This window comes from Anolis carolinensis, chromosome 3 (assembly GCF_035594765.1).
Source record: "Anolis carolinensis isolate JA03-04 chromosome 3, rAnoCar3.1.pri, whole genome shotgun sequence".
NCBI lineage: Eukaryota > Metazoa > Chordata > Lepidosauria > Squamata > Dactyloidae > Anolis > Anolis carolinensis.
In genome coordinates, this window is record NC_085843.1 from 113,616,806 (window position 1) to 113,640,604 (window position 23,799).

The 23,799-nt window shown below is 40.1% G+C and overlaps 2 protein-coding genes across 4 annotated transcripts in view; one reads left to right on the forward strand and one right to left on the reverse strand.

Annotated features, from left to right (window-relative positions):
• Positions 1 to 266: 266 nt before the first annotated feature.
• On the forward strand, positions 267 to 8,747 carry rpl31 (ribosomal protein L31). The gene is made up of 5 exons (XM_016997654.2): positions 267 to 408; positions 4,281 to 4,387; positions 7,807 to 7,932; positions 8,369 to 8,481; positions 8,680 to 8,747. The coding sequence occupies exons 2-5, from the start codon at positions 4,281 to 4,283 to the stop codon at positions 8,709 to 8,711; spliced, it is 378 nt and encodes a 125-aa protein (XP_016853143.2). The 5' UTR covers positions 267 to 408; the 3' UTR covers positions 8,712 to 8,747.
• A 2,151-nt stretch (positions 8,748 to 10,898) lies between these two features.
• Positions 10,899 to 23,799, reverse strand: part of tbc1d8 (TBC1 domain family member 8) — a 48,000-nt gene continuing 35,099 nt past the window's right edge. For all 3 annotated transcript variants that reach the window (XM_062975382.1, XM_062975381.1, XM_008121265.3), the window contains 10 exons: positions 21,703 to 21,820; positions 18,308 to 18,593; positions 16,689 to 16,818; positions 16,419 to 16,517; positions 15,264 to 15,332; positions 14,028 to 14,271; positions 13,526 to 13,591; positions 12,931 to 13,020; positions 12,595 to 12,695; positions 10,899 to 11,775 (listed from right to left, as the gene is read on the reverse strand). In XM_062975382.1, coding sequence (XP_062831452.1) covers positions 11,329 to 11,775; positions 12,595 to 12,695; positions 12,931 to 13,020; positions 13,526 to 13,591; positions 14,028 to 14,271; positions 15,264 to 15,332; positions 16,419 to 16,517; positions 16,689 to 16,818; positions 18,308 to 18,593; positions 21,703 to 21,820 — 1,650 coding nt within the window. In that variant the 3' untranslated portion in view covers positions 10,899 to 11,328. The remainder of the gene's footprint in view (positions 11,776 to 12,594; positions 12,696 to 12,930; positions 13,021 to 13,525; positions 13,592 to 14,027; positions 14,272 to 15,263; positions 15,333 to 16,418; positions 16,518 to 16,688; positions 16,819 to 18,307; positions 18,594 to 21,702; positions 21,821 to 23,799) is intronic.

The window sequence follows — 23,799 nt, forward strand, 5'->3', positions numbered from 1 at the left end:
ACACCTGGAGGGCCCAAGCTGGCCCATGCCTCGTTTACACTCTACATAGAATCCTAGAATTGGAAGAGACCACATGGGCCATCTAGACCAACCCCCTGCCATGCAGGAAAAGCACATACAAGTACATACGTTTGTACTCGAGGAAGGGCAGCCGTAACACTGGGTACGTTAAAGCGCTTTATTTCCTCGCATAAAACCTTATTATTGTTATGACCACTCACGCCTTTCTCTCTGGCCGAATGAAGGCGGAGGAACCTTTCAAGTCTTCCGCGTTTCTCGGCCCTTCTAGGAAGCCGGAAGCCGCTCCGCAAGCCTTTCCAACCGTCCGCATCTCTCTGGTTCTTCCGCCTTCCTTGGTTTCCTCCCGTCGTGCCCCGCGCCCTCCTTTTCGGTCTGGTCCTGAGCAGGGTGAGTAGGCCCCGCTTTGGTCCTCGCGTTATCGGGAGCCATCCGCCTCTGAGGGGCCCGCGAAGCCCGGAGTCTGAGATGGTCTTGTTACCCGGTGCGGTGGGGCTTAAGTGGAGTTGGGTATTTCTTAGGCTGGGATGGAAGTCTTGTCAGGAGAGGCAGCCGTTCCTCCGCCCCCCCCCCCCTCTTCGGCCCGCCATTGGCCGCTTCCACTCGAGGCTACGTCGGCTGTACCGGGTTGAGCCTCCTTCGTACGAAATGCTTGGGATCAGAAGTGTTGTGGGTTCTGAGAAAGGCTGAAAGGTTGTGCTGTTATTTCTGCATTTAATATTTAAATAGACGCATAAAGATAATTTTGGAACCAGAAGTGTGGGTTCTGGGATATTCGCTTATATATAAATAGGATAACTTGGACGTGGCACTCAAGTATAAAGCACGAAATTAATTTATATTTCATATACACGTAGCCTAAAGGTTATTTCATTCACAGTACAGTACTTTTAATAATGATTTGCATGAGACAAAGTTAGGCTACGTTGACCCAATCCAAAAGCAAAGGTACCACTGTCTCAGCCTCCCACCTCGGTAGTTTTGGAGTAAGGCTTTCATGGCTTGGAATCACTGGGTTGCAGTGAGTTTTCCAGGCAGTGTGACCATGTTCCAGATGTGTTCTCTCCCACATCTATGGCTGGCATCCTCGAAAGTTGTGAGTTATATTCACTTGACACAGCATATTATTTGAAAACACAGAATTGCTGAAAACAATCTTAAACTTCCCATTTGGAGATCAACACTATAAAGCGCTATATATCCTAGGCTTCTGTGCAGCTCAATTAAAAGCTATTATTCCCTTAATGTATAAGATCCTGGGACTTAAATTTTGCAAAATCAAATTCTCATAGTCTATGACGAAATCATTGATATATAACATCATAAATTCTAAAATAAAAACAAGGTTCGTGTTTTTCAATTAATGTAGACTAAAAGTGTGTGTGTCAGGAGCAGGGAAACAGATAGTAAATGCTAGCTAGAGATACGATTGGCCTTGCAGCTACAAAGCCAGGCTGTTTCCTGCCTAGGGGCATCCTTTGTTGAGAGGTGTTAGCTGGCCCTGATTGTTTCTGGACCACTCTAACAATCATCATGTCAGACTACATAAAAAAGCCACTGAAATCCACAAGCATGTGGACAGTTTCAACAGAAAGGAAGAAACCATGAAAATAAACAAAATCTGGCTACCACTAAAAAAAACCACTAAAATCAGGACAGTAAATAAAGAACAACACTCTGAAAACGGAAATTCCAGACATAAAACAATCAGGGCCAGCTAATACCTCCCAACAAAGGATTCCCCCAGGAAGGAATCAGCCAAGTCTTGAAGTTGCAGGGCTTTTCAGTGCTAACCAAATTGATTAATTGAAATATTCACACTTGCCTCCAACAGACAACCACCTTTCTCCCACTTCGGACCTTCCACAGATACATAAACTTCTCTTGCCTAGTTTCCAATATACCTCACTATTTCTGAGGATGCCTGCCATAGATGCAGACAAAACATCAAGAGAGAATACTTCTGGAACATGCCCATACAGCCCGGAAAACTCACAGCAACCCAATTTTTGAGTATTTTGCCTTTCTGGATAATGAATAGCCAGCCTCTATATGAGCTGAGATAGTGGGAGATGGGGGAAAGGGGACTGCATCCATTAAAAGTGTGATCAGAAAGGAGGTCCAAGAAGGGGACATTCTAAATGTATCGTTGTTCTAAAAGATCTTGTGACAGACCTTACAAATCTTAAAACAGTTCTAAATTCAGAGTTAAATCTCTGCCTTATTTGATCTATGTTCACGAAGGAGAAAGAGGCTGAAAGGTTGTGCTATTTTTTCTGCCTTTAATATTGAAATAGATGCATAAAGATACTTTTTCTTGAAAAGTTTTGAATCTAGCACAGCAAGCATTGTGTGCATTTTGTTCAGTTCTTAGTTAATTTCTTTATTCTTATCATTGGGGTCAGCATCAAAATATTGCACTGTATCCTGGGAAGAGTGCTTTGGCTCAGGTACCAGCTAGGCCTTAATGTAGGAGTTGGTTTTTGTTTTTTTTCACCCTGGGATTGGAGTGTAGGACAGTACAGTTTCTTCTAGCTGCAGTGCAATTTCTTGGTCTTTATCTTCTCCAATTAGGCACCAGGATATGTGACTGCTTAATGTTGAACTATTGGAATGGGGAGGTCACATCCATACATTTTGTTTTACTGGTGTTCTAGTGTTTGTACATTTGCTTTTGGTTTGATATTTCTGTAAAGCACATATTTCTAAACCGGGGTTTTTTATGAGTCCTCCAGATGTTTTGGACTTTAGTTCCCACAGTGCCTGGCCCTTGCCCAAGATGACTAGATTTTTCTGGAAACATCTGGAAGTTGAGATCTATTCTTCAGAATATGGTTCCTACTTGTTTCTCAGTTTTGGTTTCAGTTCTCAAAGGACTTACTACAGGTCCAAAATCTGAAATGCAGGTACAGTAGAGTTTCACTTATCCAACATAAACAGGCCGGCAGAACGTTGGATAAGCGAATATGTTGGATAATGAGAGATTAAGGAGAAGCCTATTAAACATCAAATTAGGTTATGATTTTACAAATTAAGCACCAAAACATCATGATTTACAACAGATTTGACAGAAAAATTAGTTCAATGCGCAGTAATACTACTTAGCCATTACTGTATTTACGAATTTAGCACCAAAATATCACGATGTATTGAAAATATTGACTACAAAAATGCATTGGATAATCCAGAACGTTGGGTAAGTGAGACTACTGTATTCCAAAATCCATAATTGCTTCTGTTCCCAAGCATTTTCAAAATGGGATGATTAACCTGTACTCGCTGTTAGAAGGAAAGCAATATATTGGGGGAGGGAAGAGAGAACAATGAAAATATCTCATAAGGTAAGAATTTGACCTTTCTCATTGTGGACAGAACACTCATTTCTATTTAGTGTCCCATTTGAACCACAACCTGTCTTTTAAAGATACAGTAGAGTCTCACTAATCCAAGCCTCGCTTATCCAAGCCGCTGGATAATCCAAGCCATTTTTCTAGTCAATGTTTTCAATATATCATGATATTTTGGTGCTAAATTCGTAAATACAGTAATTACATCATAACATTACTGCATATTGAACTACCTTTTCTGTCCAATTTGTTGTATAACAGGATGTTTTGGTGCTTAATTTGTAAAATCATAACCTAATTTGACGTTTAATAGGCTTTTCCTTAATCCCTCCTTATTATCCAAGTTATTCGCTTATCCAAGCTTCTGCCGGCCCGTTTAGCTTGGATAAGTGAGACTCTACTGTACCTACAAATAACTTAGCAAAGACAGTCTTGAGGATTGGTAGGAAAACGCCATATAAACAGTATGGCATTTTAGCATCTCTGAGCTTTCAAGTGCATGAATGAATTGGTACCCTCTGGAGATCAGGGAGCACTTGTGGGTCTGGGGCCTTTAAGGAAATTCAGTGGTGATGTAATGACAAGAGGGTACTGAAGTAATGTATGAGTTTTAAAGGGAGACGTGCAATAAGCACTGGCAAAATGTAGTCTCATTTGAGAGGACTTTTCTGTTTGGTAAGCCTTTCATCAGCTTTGAAGTAGATCCTTCTCAACAGGATGAATCTGCTGATGTTGTTCCATTCATTCAGCGGTGTCTTTATTTCCTTTTTGGGGATACTTGCAGAATATTTGGGAAGGATCTAATCATATGCCTTATGACACTTGGGAAATGGTGCTTCTTTATATTAGTGGACTATGCCATTTTGTGCATTAGAAAACACTTTAAATGTTGTCTTGTCTGAATGTTGCATATAGATGGCCCCCGCAAAGAAAAGTGGCGAAAAGAAGAAAGGGCGATCAGCCATCAATGAGGTGGTTACTCGGGAATATACTATAAACATTCACAAACGGATCCATGGCGTGTAAGAAGCTTTTTTTTTTCTTCTGTGTGTGTTTCTTGTGCGTTTGTGTGCTGATCATCACCATAGGCAATCTGAGGGATTGCTGAAGATTGGCTCACAAGACATCTTTAAGCTGGATTTTTAATTCCCTTGCCACCTGCATCTCTGTGATGACATTACCCATACTGTTTTCTGCTGAGTAAGACATTTTCCTGTAGAAGACCCCGCAATATGGTGATTTTTATATGCAGAAAAGAAATTCATTTCTAATACTTTAATGTAGACAATAGCTTTGGAACTGCCAACAAAGTTTAAAAAATGGTTCAAGTACCTGACCCCAGCAAAACTAGCTAAAATGTGCGGGCTTTGGGCCAGGCCTTGCAGGGCCTACAGCAGATTGCCGAGTAAGGAGTGGTCCTTACTCAGCAATCGGCTATAGGCCCAAAGCCTGCATCCATAGGCCCAGGAGCTTTGGACCTACGGGTGCAGACTTTTGGCCTACACACACGGGCCTCGCAGGGCCTACAGCTGATTGATCCAAAAGGCAGGCTTGGAGCTGATACTGGCTCCTGCCTGACTTTTGTTTCGAGTCAGTTTTTGTTTCATTGGAGGTCTTTCCGTTTCATGCCATCCAAATGGACAATATGAAACTGAAACACAAATGAAACAAATAGGACAAATACAGCGCACATTTCTAGTAAATTGAAATTTTTTAAAAAAACATTAATCATTTTAAAAATGGTTCACTGATTCAAGGATAGGCAACATGGTTGTCACGTCTTTTGAGCTGAATCTCCCATAATGTCACATATTTAACATCTACATGAAACCGCTGGGCAAGGTCATCCAGAGGTTTGGAGTTCAGTGCCATCTCTGCGCAGATGACACCCAACTCTACTACTATTTTCCACTGGAATTGTTTATTATTTATTTACAGTATTTATATTCCGCCCTTCTCACCCTGAAGGGGACTCAGGGCGGATCACATTGCACACATATAAGACAAACATTCAATGCCATGACATAGAACAGAGACAGACGCAGGCACAGGCTGGCCTCGAACTCATGACCTCTTGGTCAGAGTGATTTATTGCAGCTGGCTGCTAACCAGACTGCGCCACAGCCCGGAATTCAAGGAAGCCCCTTGGATACTGGACCAGTATCTCTACGTGGGACTGCCCTTGAAGACTGCCCGGAAACTACAACTTGTCCAGTGTTCGGCAGCCAGATTATTAACTGAAGCGAATTACAGGGGGTGGTCTACCCCCCTGTTTAAGGAGCTCCATTGGCTGCAGTTCATTTTCTGAGCCCAATTCAAGGTGCAGATTATCACCTACAAAGCCCTAAACGGTTTGGGACCCACCTACCTTCGTGACCACATTTCCCCCTATGTACCTGCATGGCCTCTTCGATCGCCGGGGGAGACCCTCATGTCACTCCCACTTCTCCATGGTGGTCCCCCCCCCCCCCACACACACACACCCGACTCTGGAACTCACTCCCTACGGAAATTAGGCAAGCCCCTACCCTTCCAACTTTTAGGAAGAGCCTAAAAACTTGGCTCTTCCAACAGGTCTTTGGTGAATAATCCTTGCCCTCGTGTTAGGGCTTGTCCTGGTGATCAATAACATATCTTTTGCACTTTATTCTACTCCTTCAGTTGGAAATAGGTTCCTATGTTTACCTCATCCCAAGCCCCTTACCAATGATAATAGTTTCGGGTTACCAACTTCTTTCTCTAGTTTACATTCCTCACTGTACACACTTTTCTCTGGCCCAGTTAATTTTTTATGAGCATCAGGTTGTTGTTTTTTACCTAACCATGTATGTTTTGATGTGATTTTACAATGTTTTATTGATCTGTTTTTATTTCAGTGTTTTTTACAATTGACTGTAACCACCAGGGCTTGGCCCCATGTAAGCAGCCATGAGTCCCTTTGGGGAGATGGAGGTGGGGTATGAAAATGAAGTTGTTGTTGTTGTTATCCCTGCTCATTGGCCTTGCTGGCAGGGGTGATGGGCCCTGTTGCACAGAACATCTGGAGGGCATCCTGATGCCTATCTTTCACCTAATGGGGTTACATGACTTGTGCTCAAAAGCTTTTGAACGAGTATTTGAGAAAAGGAAGGAAAGGGACTTCCTTAGCGTCACAATCTATTCCTACTCCTGCTTTTATGGCCCTGTTTTTAAGTGTTCGTGGCAGCAAATTGTTTAAAGGAAACTTATGTGACTTTAAAAGCATATGTTTGGGCCAATGCCTCAAAAACAAAACTGTGTGTTCATTTTGGAGGTGGTACAAGCAAACAGGCTGATAACCAACATGTAAGACTTTGTATTACAAATAAATACTTAAGATTTGTAATGCTGGGATAAGAAAGATAAAAATATTTTGAATACAGAGTTGTTTCCTTATGTTTGAACTCAATTGGATCAGGATGTAAGGCTGCTTTTAAATTCAAGACCCACTGACTAGTCTTGCAGGAGAACATTTTTGTTAAGCTGTTGGCACTTGACATCAAAAGGGAAAGAGGAAGTAGGCTTTCTCGTGTACTATTGATTGACAGTGGAACAGATTCAGTTTCTTTCCTGTTTATAGCAGGGACTATTTGGAGTTCATACTCTCATCATAATGCTGAGCAGGAAAAAGAAGTAGTATAACAGTGATATGATTGGAAACAGCAGAGGGAATTAAATTTATTAGTGACTGGATACTCCATTGCTTTCAATTTGTGACCCACTTGTGTCTGAAATGCATTTATTTGGAGAGAACGAAGTTCACTTTCTCAAAAGCAAGAGTAGAAGAGTCTACCTTTTGGGGGTGTTGAGTGGTCTGAGATTCTGCTTGCTCTCCTTGTGTCTGCACCTCAAAAAGTGGGGGAAAGGTTCAGATAGAAACAAGAGAGTAGCTGCCTTGATTCCCTGCTCAATGCATTTCCCAGACTGCTGGAAACATGGCTTTTGGAAGCACTCTGGTTTATGGGACTCCAGATTGGCACCGAGATTCAGGCCCAGCAACTTGACTATAATACAAAAGCTGTGACCCTGATTCTTACTCTGTGCCCTCCTTATTGTTGAAACTTATTTTTATAGAATTATAATATCTTTGGGTTGTTGTATGTCTTTTGGGCTGTGTGGCCATGTTCCAGAAGTATTCTCTCCTGACGTTTCGCCCACATCTATGGCAGGCATCCTCTGAGGATGCCTGCCATAGATGTGGGCGAAACGTCAGGAGAGAATACTTCTGGAACATGGCCACACAGCCCAAAAGACATACAACAACCCTGTGATCCCGGCCATGAAAGCCTTCGACAACACTTTGATAATATCTTTGCTTTTTTATGTGTTGTATATTATTCCTTTTTTGAATTGTAGGTACAAATATTAGCTCCTCGGGTTTTAGAGCTGTCTCCTTTCACATAATTCATATTTTTGCATTTAGGGGCTTCAAAAAGCGGGCACCTCGTGCTCTGAAGGAGATTCGTAAATTTGCAATGAAGGAGATGGGGACTCCTGATGTACGCATTGACACCCGCTTAAACAAAGCTGTCTGGGCAAAAGGAATAAGGTATATTTTAGACAGTTCAGAACAAACTTTCTTCCTTTGCTTCTAGAAAAGGAAGCTATTGTTTACAATCTAGTTCTGAGAACTACTGTATTGACATGCATGCTGAAGTTACTATAAAAGACACCAATGTCATTGTAATATATCTGAATGCTAGTTGTCAAACAAATTGGTACAAATTTTGGGACTGAGCTGTAAGTTTTTTTCCAGGCTTTAACAGTTCTGAGAAGCACTTTTTAAAAATAAATGCTGATTCATGTTTGGACATTATTTCTTCTTTTTCAATGCATGAACAAACTTGCCAAAATTAAAATAAGTCTAGCTAGCGTGTGTTTCATTTTTCTGCATTAGCATTACAAAATCAGAGTTCTGTATTCAGTTCATTGCTGTCTTAAGCAAGTAAATATTAAATGCAATCATATATACAAATATTTTGTAGGAATGTTCCTTATCGCATCCGTGTGCGTTTGTCTCGAAAACGCAATGAAGATGAAGATTCACCCAATAAACTGTACACACTGATTACATATGTGCCTGTGACCACTTTCAAAAGTAAGTGTGTTTTGTTGTGGTTGTTAAATAATCGAGGAAGATTCAAAGTTTCTGTTGTGTGGGCTGTATTTTACTAGTGTGTCTCTAGCTTTTATCTCTTGTGTGTATGAAGCCGGAAACTGATGTTTGCTAAATTCTGATTGATATACAACTATTTCTATAACTTACACAAGTTCCCCTTTTTCTTTTTCTTTACAGGTCTACAGACTGTCAATGTGGATGAAAACTAAACTTTTATTACAATAAAATTGTAAAAGTGATTCTAATTAGCATCTTGGTACTCATTTTTGAGGACTCGTTACCACAGTTCACAGATTGGCAAATCAGTATTGTTTGAAGTAGTTTGAAGTCAGAACATGTATTTTCACATGATTTGAAGGTACTATTTCTGATACTCTTGTTGCTTTGAAGAGACAATCTGTTTTGAAAAAAATCTTAAGCTGTGATCCTTTGATTTCTCAGTTCCTCAGACACCCACAAATGGTTACTCTATGCTTAAGTCTTGTCAGGAGGGTTTATGCTTGGAGCTGTTGTAGTCAGTTTCACTGGAAGGGAACTGGGGGCCAGTTTATACGGACAAAGGGCATCATGTTCACCTCGTTCCTGCCTTGATCCTGACATATGACCCCTTTAGCAGTGAAAGTGCTTATTTTACACTTTAACGCAGGGGTCCTCAAACTTTTTAAGCCGAGGGCCGGTCCACAATCCTTCAGACTGTTGAGGGGCCGGATTATCATTTGAAAAAAAATACAAACAAATTCCAATTCACACTGCATATGTCTTATTTGTAGTGCGAGCCCCCAGATGGCGTAGTGGACTAAGTGACTTGAAGGTTGGGTTGCTGACCTGAAAGCTGCCAGGTTCGAATCCCACCTGGGGAGAGTGTGGATGAGCTCCCTCTATCAGCTCCAGCTCCATGCGGGGACATGAGAGAAGCCTCCCACAAGGATGGTAAAAACATCATAACATCCAGGCGTCCCCTGGGCAACGTCCTTGCAGACGGCCAATTCTCTCACTCCAGAAGCAACTCCAGTTGCTCCTGACACGAAAAAATAAAATTTCTAGTGCAAAAACAACAAGAACAATGAAAGAACAATACAATATTTAAAAATAAAAACAATTTTAACCAACATACATTTATCAGGATTTCAATGGGAAGTGTGGTCCTGCTTCTGGCCAATGAGATAGTCAAGTTAATAGTTGTTGTTGTTGTTGTGTGCCTTCAAGTCATTTCAGACTTTGGGTGAGCCTAAGTCTAAAATTTATTTATTATTTATTTACTGCATTTATTTACTATAATAATAATAATAAAACTTTATTTATACCCCGCCACCATCTCCCCAACGGGGACTCGGGGCGGCTAACATGGGGCCATGCCCAGAGCAATATAATATAATAAAATATAAAATATAAAAATATACTACATTTGTATCACACCCTTCTCACCCCAAAGGGGACTCAGAGTGGTTTACAAATTATATGTACATACAATATATTATATTATTAGCATAGCACAATATTAGCATTATATGTTACTATATTGAACTATACCACTATACTGTAATATTATTAGTAATATTATATGTAATATAGAATATATAATTAATATTATTATATGGTATTATTAGGTTATATTGCATTACATTATAATATTATTATCAATATTATATGTATATACAATATATTATAAAACTGAGGGCGGGGGCCAGGTAAATGACCTTGGAGGGCCGCATCCGGCCCCCGGGCCTTAGTTTGGGGACCCCTGCTTTAACGTGATATTTTAAAACTTCTTGCTCAGTAGTTTTCAGGAAAATCTGATTCATTAGTGTTGCTGCATGTGTACAATCTTGATTGAGATGGCTTTGGAGGAGAGGGGAAAGACAGATTGTTGGGTATCTTTTTTTATAAAACACGTCTACTACTATTTGCTGGGCTGCATGCCTTCAGATAGCTTAGATTTCTTAGTTTTTGCAATGGGAAGTGAGGGGTGGGTCCCTGCCAGCGCCCTACTGTGGGAGCTGTTTGCTGAGAACAAGCTGTCCAGGGGTCAATTAAGCTGTTTCCTTGCAATTCATCACATTAAAGTTCTGCTGTCCAAGCAAACAACTCCCCCAGTGGAGCTCTGTTAGGAAAAATAAAAATGGGGCCGACTGAATTTACATGTAGGTGTGGGCTGAATAACTTGAATTATAACTGGGTGTTTTTGGTGGTTTAGAGAAGCCCCTAGTCAAAGGAAGAAATTGTCTAAGAGGGGAGGGAAGACAGTAAAAATACTGCTGCTACTCCACTTCTGCCTGACAGCAGAACAGTTAATTTCATGGAAGCTCCAGTGATTAAGGAAATAATTGCTCTACCATAAACACTGGGTTAATGAAAACATTATAAAGAGAATAATTAAGAGGTGCACTCTTTCCAAATGACAGATGCAAAAGAGTTTTTTTTATTGAAAAGTGCACACACTCATAAGACATGAAAAGCACCCTCCATCTACATTGAACAGAGCAAGACCTACAAACCTTGAGTCAAATATATTAAGTTTCAATTACCAGCATTGAAACGTTTTCAGTATTAGTGCAAAAAAGACAATCATACATAAAACTTGCAAACAGTAGCCAAATATGACGATAAGGGTGTTTTTGTTTGTAGAACCAGTTAACACATTTACAGCATCTTCAAAGTGAAGATGTTTTCTTTTACAGTTACATTCAAGAAGCAAACCATGGTGTCAGAACATTTTGGCTTTAAAATTCAACTGTATTTTTCAGACCACCAAGGCATCAAAAAGGTCTAATAAACACAACATTTCAAAATGTGCTTTGGTGAAACAGGCATTCTCCTGGACATTTGTCAATTTACACTTAGATGTTCAGTCTCACCCCGTGATAATTGACTTGTGCCATTTGTTTTCAAACTATATTGAGCTAGCTTTGCATTATCCAATTTTGGTTTCAGTTCTAGAGATTTTTCAAAGAAGTTGACCAGAGACTGTTCAGTTAATAGGGATGCCAAGATGTGTTCAAAAGAAATATTCCAATCCCCTTCAGTCATTGATAAGGGTACATTTTTAGGGGTCTTCACAGTGTCTGTAAAAACCACATCTTGATCTGAGGTAGAGGCCTCCGCCTGGAAGTCCTCCGGAAAATCCTCTGAGCCTGAGCTTGTGTTTCTTTGACCCACTTCTCCAATCTGAAGTAGCAAAGTAGTCACTGTAGCAATGGCTTGATACAACTCATTTTCCTCTGGATCTTCATGAAACATGCTGTACAAAGTCTTGCAGAACTGGATGAACTCTCGCTAGAAAAACAAAAGGGAATATTTAGGATGGAGTTTGTTATATAGTGGGTTTTAATGAGAAAGGAAGAACTGAATTTTGGACAAGTGAGGGTTATTCCATAGCAGGGTTTGCAGCATGTGGCCATACTTTTCCTGCCCATCTTTTTGCTGCCGTTGGAACTGCGACACCTGAAAAAAAAACACTGTCTTGAAAGCCTCCAGAAGCAATGATTTTTCCTTAAAACAAAAATGAACTTCATGTGATTCCCTGCCTCCCCTTTGCTGAAAACAGTTCTAGGAAAAAAATCACATGATGTTCTAGTTTTGTTTTTGGGGAGTGGCATGGCTAAAGTGAATTGTTTCCAGGATTATCGGAGTTTGCTCTGCTCAACTCTACAAGCCTCAAAATGGTCACACAAACTATCCTAATACTAATACAAATTATGCTAATATCCATTTCATTACTTTGAATGTCTATGCACCTTTCCCTGCCTGCCTATGTGGGAGATCAAAGAATCACCCGAAGGCATCTTTGAAATCTTGCTTTTATGTGGAAATGGAGGTTCACTAAAGTCCCTGTGTGCTTTCTGCAATGTGAAATTGAAGTGCTATTACCTTTCAGAAAAGAAGTCTACTCCTAATGGGAGTTTTGTTACAGTACAGAAATATAACCTTTATTCACCATACATGAATGTCAGCTTCAACAGGTCTAGTTTTCTGATAAAATCTCTTACTAGAGTATCTTCAAGCAAGAGCTACACGTTAAGCAAAACACAGTTACATCCATACCAGGTACTACACATCTGTACAAAGAGCTGTATGTTTTGCAGTTGATCTCACCTGGCTCATTTTTGGTAGTTCTTTTTCTGCCTTTTTATCTTTTTCTTTGGCTAAGTCTTTGAGCATCTGCTTCAACTGCTTCCGATAATCTATGGTGTCACCTGTTTAAAAAGATAAAAATGAAGGTACAATCCACTGCAAGACGCAAAAGCTGTGAGTTCTGAACAAATAATATCCCATCCTGTTACGCAGCAACTACCTCTAGCAGTCATAAAACATTAGGATTTGCATAATTCCTTTTTGAAGGCAACTAAATTGGTGGCCATCACTATCATGTGGAAGCAAATTCAACAAGAAAATTAAGCCAGTTCTTAAATTAGCAGCTAAAATGCTTACCATTAGATTTCCCAATTACTAGTGGTCTTGAGGTTGACAACAAAGGATTCCTTAGAGGTGACTGGCTATCTCTGTCATCTTCTGTGAGTGCTATAAAAATGAAGTAATGTTATTTATGATCACAGAATTATGTCATTACATGGACCCAAACCAGCTCCAGCAATTTTTAAATGAGATCAGTATTCTGTTGTTTCCACATTTGGTTCCAACCTTATTTTTATTTCTGTCTGTCTAGTTCCAGACTGAAACAGTTATATTGGGACTATGTTTTTAGCTGCAGTTATTGCCCCTGGGCTGGGACAGGAAAGATAAAAAGTCTATGGGCTTCACATTACAGCGTTTAGCACAGTCACCATTGTGGATTGTTTTATAGGGAAATTGTTTCATGTAAACAAATGTAATAGGTTCACAAAGAGAAAGGTGCTACTGAGAAGACTGCACGCTATCATAACTGCACTATTCTCTATAAAAATGGCTATACACATTATGGCTTTCCAAATGCAAGCTAAACTTAAAAAATGTAATGCAGGGTATATATATTCCAAGAAAGTCATGTGTTGACATGAAGTAGGCAATACAAAATGAAAATCCTTACCAGGAGGAATGTGCAACTTGTACAACAGTTTTATTTTTTCATTCATTTCTCCATTGTACATAGTATCTGAAAGAAAACATACCAGAGACTTGACCTTGCCTCTTGAAGTGCAACTTTTATCATTTCTCACTATACAAAGCAGTGAAGGAAAACGCTTGCATACAAGCTTTCTAAAACTGAAATGTTCATAAGTTAATGACTTATGAAAGAATTAAAAGTAACTTTAGTGAGTGATACTTGACTGTAATGACTACTTTGAGGTGATAGTATCTTTCCCCAGGTTCCTCTTAAAGATTGAAAAGCAAACTAAAAAGGTAACTACATAAGTATTCCACAGTGCCAAATGAAATTACAACCTGTCATTTTTTTTCAGAAGATATGTTCTAGCTATGCGTAGCTATCGGTAGGAAGATTCCTAAGCACCAGATTACCAGAAAGGCACACACATTGATGGAGCCCATATGCAGCTGGATATCCCTTCTGAAAATTCGCCATAGTTTACCTAAACAACCAGCAAAACTTTTGAATTCAATCAGATGATCCATGTTTTCATCCAGGAGCCGGAACAGTCTTTCTGCTACAACCTCGGTATGTTCTCCACATGTCCAGGGTGACACTAGCTTATAAAGGTTTGTGAATTGGTGACAGTCAATCCTATATTGCTCAGCATAAGGTCTGCTGGGGTCATGGCGTTGAATTACCACCGCACTATTCCATTCCCAGTAGCAGCTTATTAAATGTTCTTTCTAAAAAATTTGAAGAAAATACAAATTTAGAAAAAAAACATCTGTTGCAGAGTTGGACATCAGAATGTAAATGTAGGGCATCAGAATGGCAGGTCTTAATCCCCAAATGGATGCCTCAAAGCATTATGGGATGGCTCCACATAACCACACCCATGCATGCAAGCTACAGCCGACAAAGGCCATATGTTCAACAGCTATAAAAGACGCCATGTCCATCCAGATATAAAGGCACAGAACTTCACATGACTAAGGTCCTAAACAGCCAGGAACAATCTGGCAGACACATATTGTCCTTGTTAGACAATACATGTCATAAATGGGTATTTGCCAGATTGTTTTGTTTTTGTGTGCACGCACGTGCTTATCTGTTGCTTCCTGACTAATAGTGTCCGTCCATAAAAGTTTTGAAGTATTTTCAAAACAGTTTTTAGTGGATTGCTTTCTGAACACACTTTTTTTTAAAGTAAAGGTTTTCCCCTGACATTAAATCTAGTTGTGTCCAACTCTGAGGGTTGGTGCTCATTCTGTTTCTGAGCCAAAGAGCCGGCGTTGTCCATAGACACCTCCAAGGTCATGTGGCTGGCATGAATACACTGAATACCTTGCTTTATTAGTGCCCTCCATAGGTGTTCAGCTTGCATTTATTTATTTATTTACAGCATTTATATTCCGCCCTTCTCACCCCGAAGGGGACTCAGGGCGGATCACATTACACATATAGGCAAACATTCAATGCCTTTTAACATAGAACAAAGACAAGACAAACATGGCTCCGAGCGGGTCTCGAACTCATGACCTCCTGGTCAGAGTGATTAATTGCAGTGATTCATTGCAGCTGCTCTCCAGCCTGCGCCACAGCCCGAGCTGTACACAGGATTGGCCATTGATATTTTGCTGCTTGAGGTGGAGAAAAAAAAATGATGGTGCTCCCCTTCTTGTTAGGAGCAGGACAAATCTCAGAGAACACTATTCTATAATAGAGACACGCATACCTTAAATAAGTCATACAGTTCTTCCAATTCTTCTGGAGCAATGGAAACATCCGGGATGACCACTCTGAGCTGAGAAAAAGGGAACGAAACTAATAATAAAGTGGCACTACTGCTGGTAACAGTTCTAATAAGAAATTAGATTAACAATCTAATCCACAATTAAATTAACCAGGTGCATCACAACTTTTCTTTTGCTTTTCACTTTCTGTGGCCTGTTTTATCTCCTCAGTGACTGAGCAACACCAATTTTCTCTTATTGCCCAGAAAGAGCTAAATGTTTACATTCTCATATTACAAGATGTCTTGATAACCCTAAATTTTTGGTGTTCCACTACTAGCTGGAATAAAAGAACTACAAAGCAGAGCTGTAAAGTTAACCAGCTCAGAGCCCCACATTTCTTTCTATTGTTCTAGCTGTGAGATAAACACTTCGCCATTTGGAAAATTCGAGAATGGCACCAGAAAATATGGAAGCAGCCGATATCAAACACTTTAACCCCCTTTTTTCAGCTTTAAAGATTGATATGGGTGTGTGATGTTAATACTTATTTATTATTTGAATCCTGCTTTTTCTCTTAAAGTGGTGTATAGTAAAACCAATACAAGTCAATTTAAACCTCCTAAAATACAAACATTAAAATAGAATTAAATATTAAGTATTAAAAGTAAACAATTCACATCCTTAAAACTGATTAAAAACCTATTCATAGCTAAAACCACAGCACCCTTAACCTGATCTCACAAACCTCTTTCAAAAGCCTGCCTGAATAGAAAGGTTATAGCTTGCTGCTGGAAGGACAGCAGGGAGGGGGCCATTCTGGCTTCCCTGGGAAGAAGGGAGTTCCATAGTCAGGGTGAAGCCACCAAGAAAGAAGGCTCTCTCTCCCCTTCCCACCAACAGAGCTTGAGATGGAGGTGGGATGGAGAGAAGGGACTCTCCTGAAGGTCTCAGGGCCCGGGCAGGTTCATACAAAGCGATGCAATCAGCCAAACAGCTTTGACCTGAGACGTCTGGGGCTTTAAATGTCATAACCATAATTTACTTACTGTTTCTATTAGTTAGGTGCTACATAGGATGGGGAAGCTGGTGTTTATAGTTCATGTTTGGCATGGTTTTAAAATAAACGAGACATTTTGAATTTCCACATCACTCACCACATTTTGTTTTGTGGTTTCTTCATGGCTCTGCAGGACACGGATCCTGTGTTTGTAGCGCATGCATTCAATCTGCTCCACAGAATAGTCTCCAAATTTCTGGAATAGAGGAATGACTTCTTACTTTAGTCAGAAAATGAACACTAAAGTGAACCTAAGACAAGGTATTTGATCAGAAGCTTTGGTATGTCCGTCACCGTGGGCCCTTTCATTCTCATCCCAAATTTCTGGTTTCAAACTCATTACAGTAACTGCGGTTTGCATAATTACCTCATAAGAATCCCGAATCAGGTCGGCTATCTCTGTTGTGGGACAGGGTTCCATATCATCGCTGAAAAAGGCATGCTGGTTCCCGATCAGTGGCAAAGGGCTTTCCTCATTCTTAACATGATCCAAAAACCTGTAAGAAATGCATCTTCAAATCCACAGGGCAACACCCAATGATGTGCACATATATTTGGCCTTGTGCAATGGGACTCTCCCACTAAGCCCCCATTTCCCTCTTCCCTAAACTTAATACAGAGATTTCACCAAAACTATAGAGCAGATTTGGGAGGGTGCTATAGATAGCAGAACCAGAACCCTTCTTTTCACTAAGAGACACACTTTTGGGTTCCTCCCACCATCTGTCATTACATGGCTTTTAGCATTTCTCATTTCTTTGAAACAATTCTTATTGAAGTAAAGCAGACTCGTTCTCGAATAGGAAGTTGCTTCAAAAATAATAGAGTGGGACCTTGCTATCTGCTGATGTTTAGTTTCAGGACTCCCCATTGATACCAAAATCAGTGGATGCCCAAGTCTCATTATATACAAAGGCAGAATAAAAATGGGCATCCCTATTATAAAATGACAAAATCAAGGTTAGCTTTGGCAATTATAAAACATTTATTTTCAAGCCATGGGCGGCTAAATCCATGGACACAAGACTCAGTTGATATGAAGAGCTGACTGTACATGTTTTTTGTAAACTGATGCTCCTTGCTCCAAGGAGGAACAAAATAACACTGGATTATCTGGTTTCTAGAAAGTACAGTTATTGAAATGCACAGCTTTTTGTCATTAAATACGTTTTAATTTTTGTTACTGTATGTCATTTAATTCATATTGAATAAACCAATTAGCAACTGTTTAGACCAGGAGTCCCCAGACTAAGGTCAGGGGACCAGATCTGGTCTTCCAAGGTCATTTACCCAGCTCCTGCCCTAAATTTTAGACTTAGGGTCACCCTACGTCTGAAATAACTTGAAGGCACACAACAGGAACAATCCTAATTAACCATCTGATCAACCAAAGTAAAAAGGTAAAGGTTTTCCCCTGACGTTAAGTCCAGTCATGTCTGACTCTGGGGGTTGGTGCTCATCTCCATTTCTAAGCCGAAGAGCCAGCATTGTCCGTAAACACCTCCAAGGTCATGTGGCCAGCATGACTGCATGGAGAGCCATTACCTTCCCGCCGGAGCGGTATCTATTGATCTACTCACATTGGCATGTTTTCGAACTGCTAGGTTAGCAGAAGCTGGAGCTAACAGCGGGCGCTCACGCCGCTCCTGGGGTTTGAACCTGGGACCTTTTGGTCTGCAAGTTCAGCAGCTCAGTGCATTAACATACTTCGCCACCAGGGCTCCTTAGGGTCAACCAAAAGCAGACCCAAATTTCCCATTGAAATACTGGTAAGTTTATGCTGGTTAAAATTGATATTCATTTTAAATACTGTATTGTTTTCATGGTTTTTTTACACTACAAATAAGATGTGCAATGTGCATAGGAATTCGTTCATTTTTTTTTCAAACTATAGTCTGGCTCCCTCCAACAGTCAGGGATCGTGAATCGACCCTTGACATAAAAAATTTGAGGACTTTGGTTTAAACTGTTAGTATTGGAAAATACCTGCTGAGGATCATCAAGGCGTGCCCATCATCTTTGCTGTTGCATAGCTCCTCCGCATTGGCTTCAAGAATAGCCAAACCAAACTGGAAAATGGCTTTGATCCCATCAAAGAAGAAACAGTCTACAATATTAACAGCACTTTCTAAAGGCATGATACTAAGAAACAGAGTGAGAAACCATGACAGAGAAACAGAAGCCAGTGTGGAAAGGTCTTTCAGATGTTCTGCAAGTTCTGGTAGCCGTTCTTTGATGAGCTCTTCAAATACAGACTGGTCTACCTGAGCACCTGAAAACCAAAGGAAGTCACATTAGGCAAGACTAAATTTAACTTTCCAATCAAATACAGTTTGCAACTTAAGGCAATCTAATTTATCAATTATTATCTATCATGAAATCGCTTATTGTACAAAGTTTCATCTCCCTTCCCACATCTCACAATATTGAGCTGTCTAGTATTTCAGATGTTTACATTGCAATACAATTTTCATAGATCTTCTGAAACAATGTGATATACCAAACCTGCTCTTTCAATCTAAGAAGCACTAGAAAACACATATTAGTAAAAACAATGCTCAAACAAAGGGTCACTGAAGAGCTGGCACAGCACACTATTACTGATGCAACGTACCAGGTATTTTCAACTATGAAAAATCTGTTCTTTTACTGTCCAAAAAATCCAAGTTAGGAAAAGTCCCATTTGAAACAGTGCTAATGTTCCTGAAATCACCTCATTGATATACAGAATATTGTATATCAAGAGCTATGAGATGTTAGGCACTTTTTAAATTCTAGTAGTTTCTGTTTTAGGATACATGTTTTTGTGCAATTATTTTTTATTAGTGTAAGTATGTTTTATTTAAGTATTTGTACTTTTTATTATGTTTAATTTTAATTATTTGCGATAATGAGTTTTTTGATGTTCATTTTTTAAAATTTTTGACTGTTGTGTGTTTTTAAGCATTGCATTGAATATTTGCCTGTTTTATATGTATGTAAACTGCCCTATGGGGAGAGTCCCTATGGGGAGAGAGGGCGGTCTAGAAAAAATATTATTATTATTATTATTGACACAACGACGTTGTATGACACAGCAAACAAGATAGATATGCTGGATTTCGTTTCACAAAATCACAAGTCGAACACTTCCCAAGTGTCTAGGACTGTGTGATGTATTTTCGGATGATGCGTGCAGATCCCAGCAGGGTGGCCTTTTGCAGTTGGCAGATCGTAATTTTGTCAATGTCTATTGTTTTCAAATGCCGGCTGAGATCTTTTGGCACGGCACCCTGTGTGCCCATCACCACTGGGACCACCTGCACTGGTTTCTGCCAGAGTCTTTGGAGTTCAATCTTGAGGTCCTGATAGCGGCTGAGTTTTTCCTGTTGTTTTTCTTCAATGCGACTGTCACCTGGGATGGCAACATCAATTATCCAAACCTTGTTCTTTTCCACAACTGTGATGTCTGGTGTGTTGTGTTCCAGAACTTTGTCAGTCTGGATTCGGAAGTCCCACAGTATCTTTGCGTGTTCATTTTCCACAACCTTTGCAGGTTTGTGATCCCACCAGTTCTTAACTGCAGGGAGGTGATACTTGAGGCATAAGTTCCAATGAATCATTTGGGCCACATAGTTGTGCCTCTGTTTGTAGTCTGTCTGTGCAATTTTCTTACAGCAGCTGAGGATATGATCAATGGTTTCATCAGTTTCCTTGCACAGTCTGCACTTTGGGTCATCAGCTGATTTTTCGATCTTGGCCTTAATTGCATTTGTCCTGATGGCTTGCTCCTGGGCTGCAAGGATCAGGCCTTCTGTCTCCTTCTTCAGGGTCCCATTCGTGAGCCACAGCCAGGTCTTCTCTTTATCAGCTTTTCCTTCAATTTTGTCAAGGAACTTTCCATGCAGTGTTTTGTTGTGCCAGCTGTCAGCTCTAGTTTGTAGTGCAGTTTTCTTGTACTGGTTTTTTGTCTGCTGTGCTTTGAGGAGTTTCTGATTTTTGACTTCAATCAAAGCAGGTTCTTCACTTTGTTTTACATATTCTGCCAGGGCATGTTCTTCTTCTTTGACTGCTTGTTTTACTTGCAAGAGTCCTCTGCCCCCTGATCTTCTAGGCAGATACATCCGGTCAACATCACTGCGGGGGTGCAGTGAATGATGAATGGTCATGAGTTTTCTTGTTTTTCTGTCCAAATTGTCCAGTTCCATCTGTGTCCAGTTTATAATGCCAGCAGTATATCTTATGACAGGTATGGCCCAGGTGTTTATGGCCTTGATGGTGTTGCCTCCATTGAGCTTGCTTTTGAGATTTTTTCTGACCCTTTGTGTGTATTCTTTACTGACCACAGTTTTCACATGTTCATGCTTGATGTTGTCCAGCTGTAATATGCCCAGATATTTATAGGCCTCTGGCTGGTGACACCTTATTGTTTGGCCATTGGGCATATTGATGCCCTCACTTTCAATGATTTTTCCCTTCTTCAATGCCACTGTCGAACATTTGTCCAAACCAAACTCCATGCTGTTATCAGTGCTAAAAATTCGGACAGTGTTGGTCAGAGATTGGATTTCAGTTTCCGTTTTCCCATATAGCTTCAGGTCATCCATGTACATCAAATGTGAAATTTTGTGAGAATTCTTAGATGTTTGGTAGCCGAGATTTGTTTTTTGTAAGATTGTTGACAGAGGGATCATGGCAATAATGAAAAGCAGAGGGGACAATGAGTCTCCCTGGAAAATTCCTCTCCTGATGTTGACAAGTCCATAACTTTCATTTCCAACAAACAGTTCAGTTTTCCAGTGTTCCATCATGTTTTCAATGAAGGTGCCAACGTTTTTACTAATCCCGATGGCGTCCAGGCACTTGATGATCCAGCTGTGTGGGAGTGAGTCAAAGGCCTTTTTGTAGTCAATCCACGTCATGTGAAGATTAGCTTTTCGGCTCTTACAGTTCTCCAGAATCATTTTGTCAATCAATAACTGGTCTTTTGTGCCCCTGCTTTTCCGTTTGTTGCCTTTCTGTTCATCTGGCAAGATGTTTTTTTCTTCAAGATAGTCTTGAATTCTGTCAGCTATGATACCAGTCAGTAGTTTAAACATAGTGGGCAGACACGTTATTGGCCTGTAGTTTCCTGGTGCTGCTCCTTTTGCTGGATCCTTTTGTATCAGGTATGTTCTTCCAGTTGTTAGCCATTCACTGATACTTCCTTTCTGCAGCATCTCATTGAATTGTTGGGCCATTTTTCCATGTAAACTAATCAGATGTTTGAGCCAAAATCCATGGAGTTGATCACTACCAGGCGATGTCCAGTTCTTGACTTTTTGCACTCGTATTATTATTATTATTATTATTATTATTATTATTATTATTATTATTATAGAAATAATGAGAAGGAAACCCACCTATCACTCGGTGATTAAAGTAATCTGGAAGCATCCTCTCACACACAGCAACAAGCAACCAAAAGGCTTCTTCTTCTTTGGCATACAGCAACAAGGCAGAGGTCAAGATATTCATGGACTGTTAGGTAAAAACAAAACCCACAATTTAGTTGTAATAACACATCCTAAGACTTTTAATGGTTTTATTTATTTAGCACTAGGTACCTAAATGTTTTCAGTAGTTTACAAAAGTTTAAAACAGCGTAGATATGATTCAAGGATAAAAGAATTGAGAAGGAAGAGGAAAGCACTACTGGAGTAGCGGCTCCTTTGGCTTCCAGAAGGGGCTGGTGACCACAATGTTTGATGTTCATTCAAGGAAGGAGAAATAACCATCCAGTTCCCTAGTGGACAACAGTCTGTAGAAACTAGGTAGAAAAAAATACCCAGTAGAAAAAAATAAAGTAAAATCTAAAGCTTGGGTGCTTAAAAAACATTAAAGTAATGACTGGTGCAAAAGATATTTATTTTTCCCTATTCCTCCTTTTTTTAAAAGATATTTTTATTTCTGTTATCATAATTTAATCCATTTGTTATACATCATTTATTTTACAGCAGACACATAATATTCAATACTGTCAACAATACATTAACCTTTGGCACCTACTGTTGTTTTTATGCTTATACATATTTTCTGCCCCTCACCACCATGTTCCCCTTCCCTCGAGCCACTGCTTTTATATATAATCTTCCAAAATTTCATTTCCTTTTGTGGAGCTAACTTTCCATCTTTCTTTTTGAATCCATTTTCAATAAATCTTCTCCATAAATCATCAAATTCACTTTGTTTCCATATCCCACTTTTTATTTTCATGTCAGCTTATCATTTATTGCCAATGTCCATCCTTCCTTATACCACTCTTCTATTTGTATATTTAATTCCCTTTTCCAATTCCTTGCTATAAGCATTTTTGCTATTGTTAATAAGTTTGTTATCGCATCTTTATCCCCTTTTTTCAGCTGTTTATTATTATATAATGATAATAAAGCTATACTAGGACTTCTTTCTATTTTAATGTTCCTCCCTTTGTTGGATGACTAAGACTATGTCAACACACAAAAAATCCATAATCACACTGAAGCTGTTGCCGGCAATTTTCATGATGCACGGGAACTTCAGGTATATCCAGAGTTTTGAGCCTTTAATCCAACTCTGCTCTATACTCCAGAGTTTGCAGAAACCTCCAGAGTATCACGAGGTTTTCCAGCTGTCTGGACAGCTTGATGGATTCTGTTTCTGCCCAATTCATTGTCCACACACACTGCCAACATCAGTCTTTCACTGCACTAGTAGCACAGAGAAGGGGATGGGCTGTCTTGTGTTTCCCTCCACCACACCCCACTGTCCACAAAGCTCCCTGTGGCCGTTACAGCGCAATCAACAAAAAGAAGGGGGCATTTTACCCAGTCCTTGCTGTCGGTGACAGCGAAGCACTTGCTGGGTGCACTGTGGCTGGCGAGGAGTGGCAACAGCAGCAGAAATAATAACAGGGTGTACTAGTGGGGACAATGCAGTCTCTGGACTGCGGCATCTCAGAGTATTGGTATCTGTAGCTGTCATCACGGTTGATTCGGGGCCAATCTGTAACATAATGCTCTAGACTGGCCCTGAATTAAGCAGTCAGCCTAGACTAGGCCCAAATGCAGATCTAGCCCATAGACACTTGCTGTTACGTTCCCAGATTGGTAATAAACAGGAGCAAATGGAACATATTCCAAATGCAACATTTAAATTTCACTTGTTTTAAGAGGGTGAACTGATATTCATCCTTGTGGCCCATAAAAACTTCACACAGAGAAACTGGAGAGATGAGGAATCACGATGGAGCTTTTCTAGTGAGCTCCCATCCATCTTAGCCAATCTTCCTTAAGCTCCTGAAGCCTAAGTAAAGGTAAAGGTTTCCCCTGTCATTAAGTCTAGTTGTGTCCAACTCTGGGGGTCAGTGCTCATCTCCATTTCTAAGCCGAAGAGCTGGTGTTGTCCATAGACGCCTCCAAGGTCTATGACTGCATGAAGCACTGTTACGCTCTTGCCAGAGCGGTACCTACTGATCTACT

Bases quoted from the DNA above. Each gene is read 5' to 3' on its own strand.
- rpl31 (XM_016997654.2), top strand. From the start codon at position 4,281: ATGGCCCCCGCAAAGAAAAGTGGCGAAAAGAAGAAAGGGCGATCAGCC. The intron at 4,388-7,806 runs GTAAGAAGCTTT...TTTTGCATTTAG, and splicing joins CACAAACGGATCCATGGCGT to GGGCTTCAAAAAGCGGGCAC. The intron at 7,933-8,368 runs GTATATTTTAGA...AATATTTTGTAG, and splicing joins GTCTGGGCAAAAGGAATAAG to GAATGTTCCTTATCGCATCC.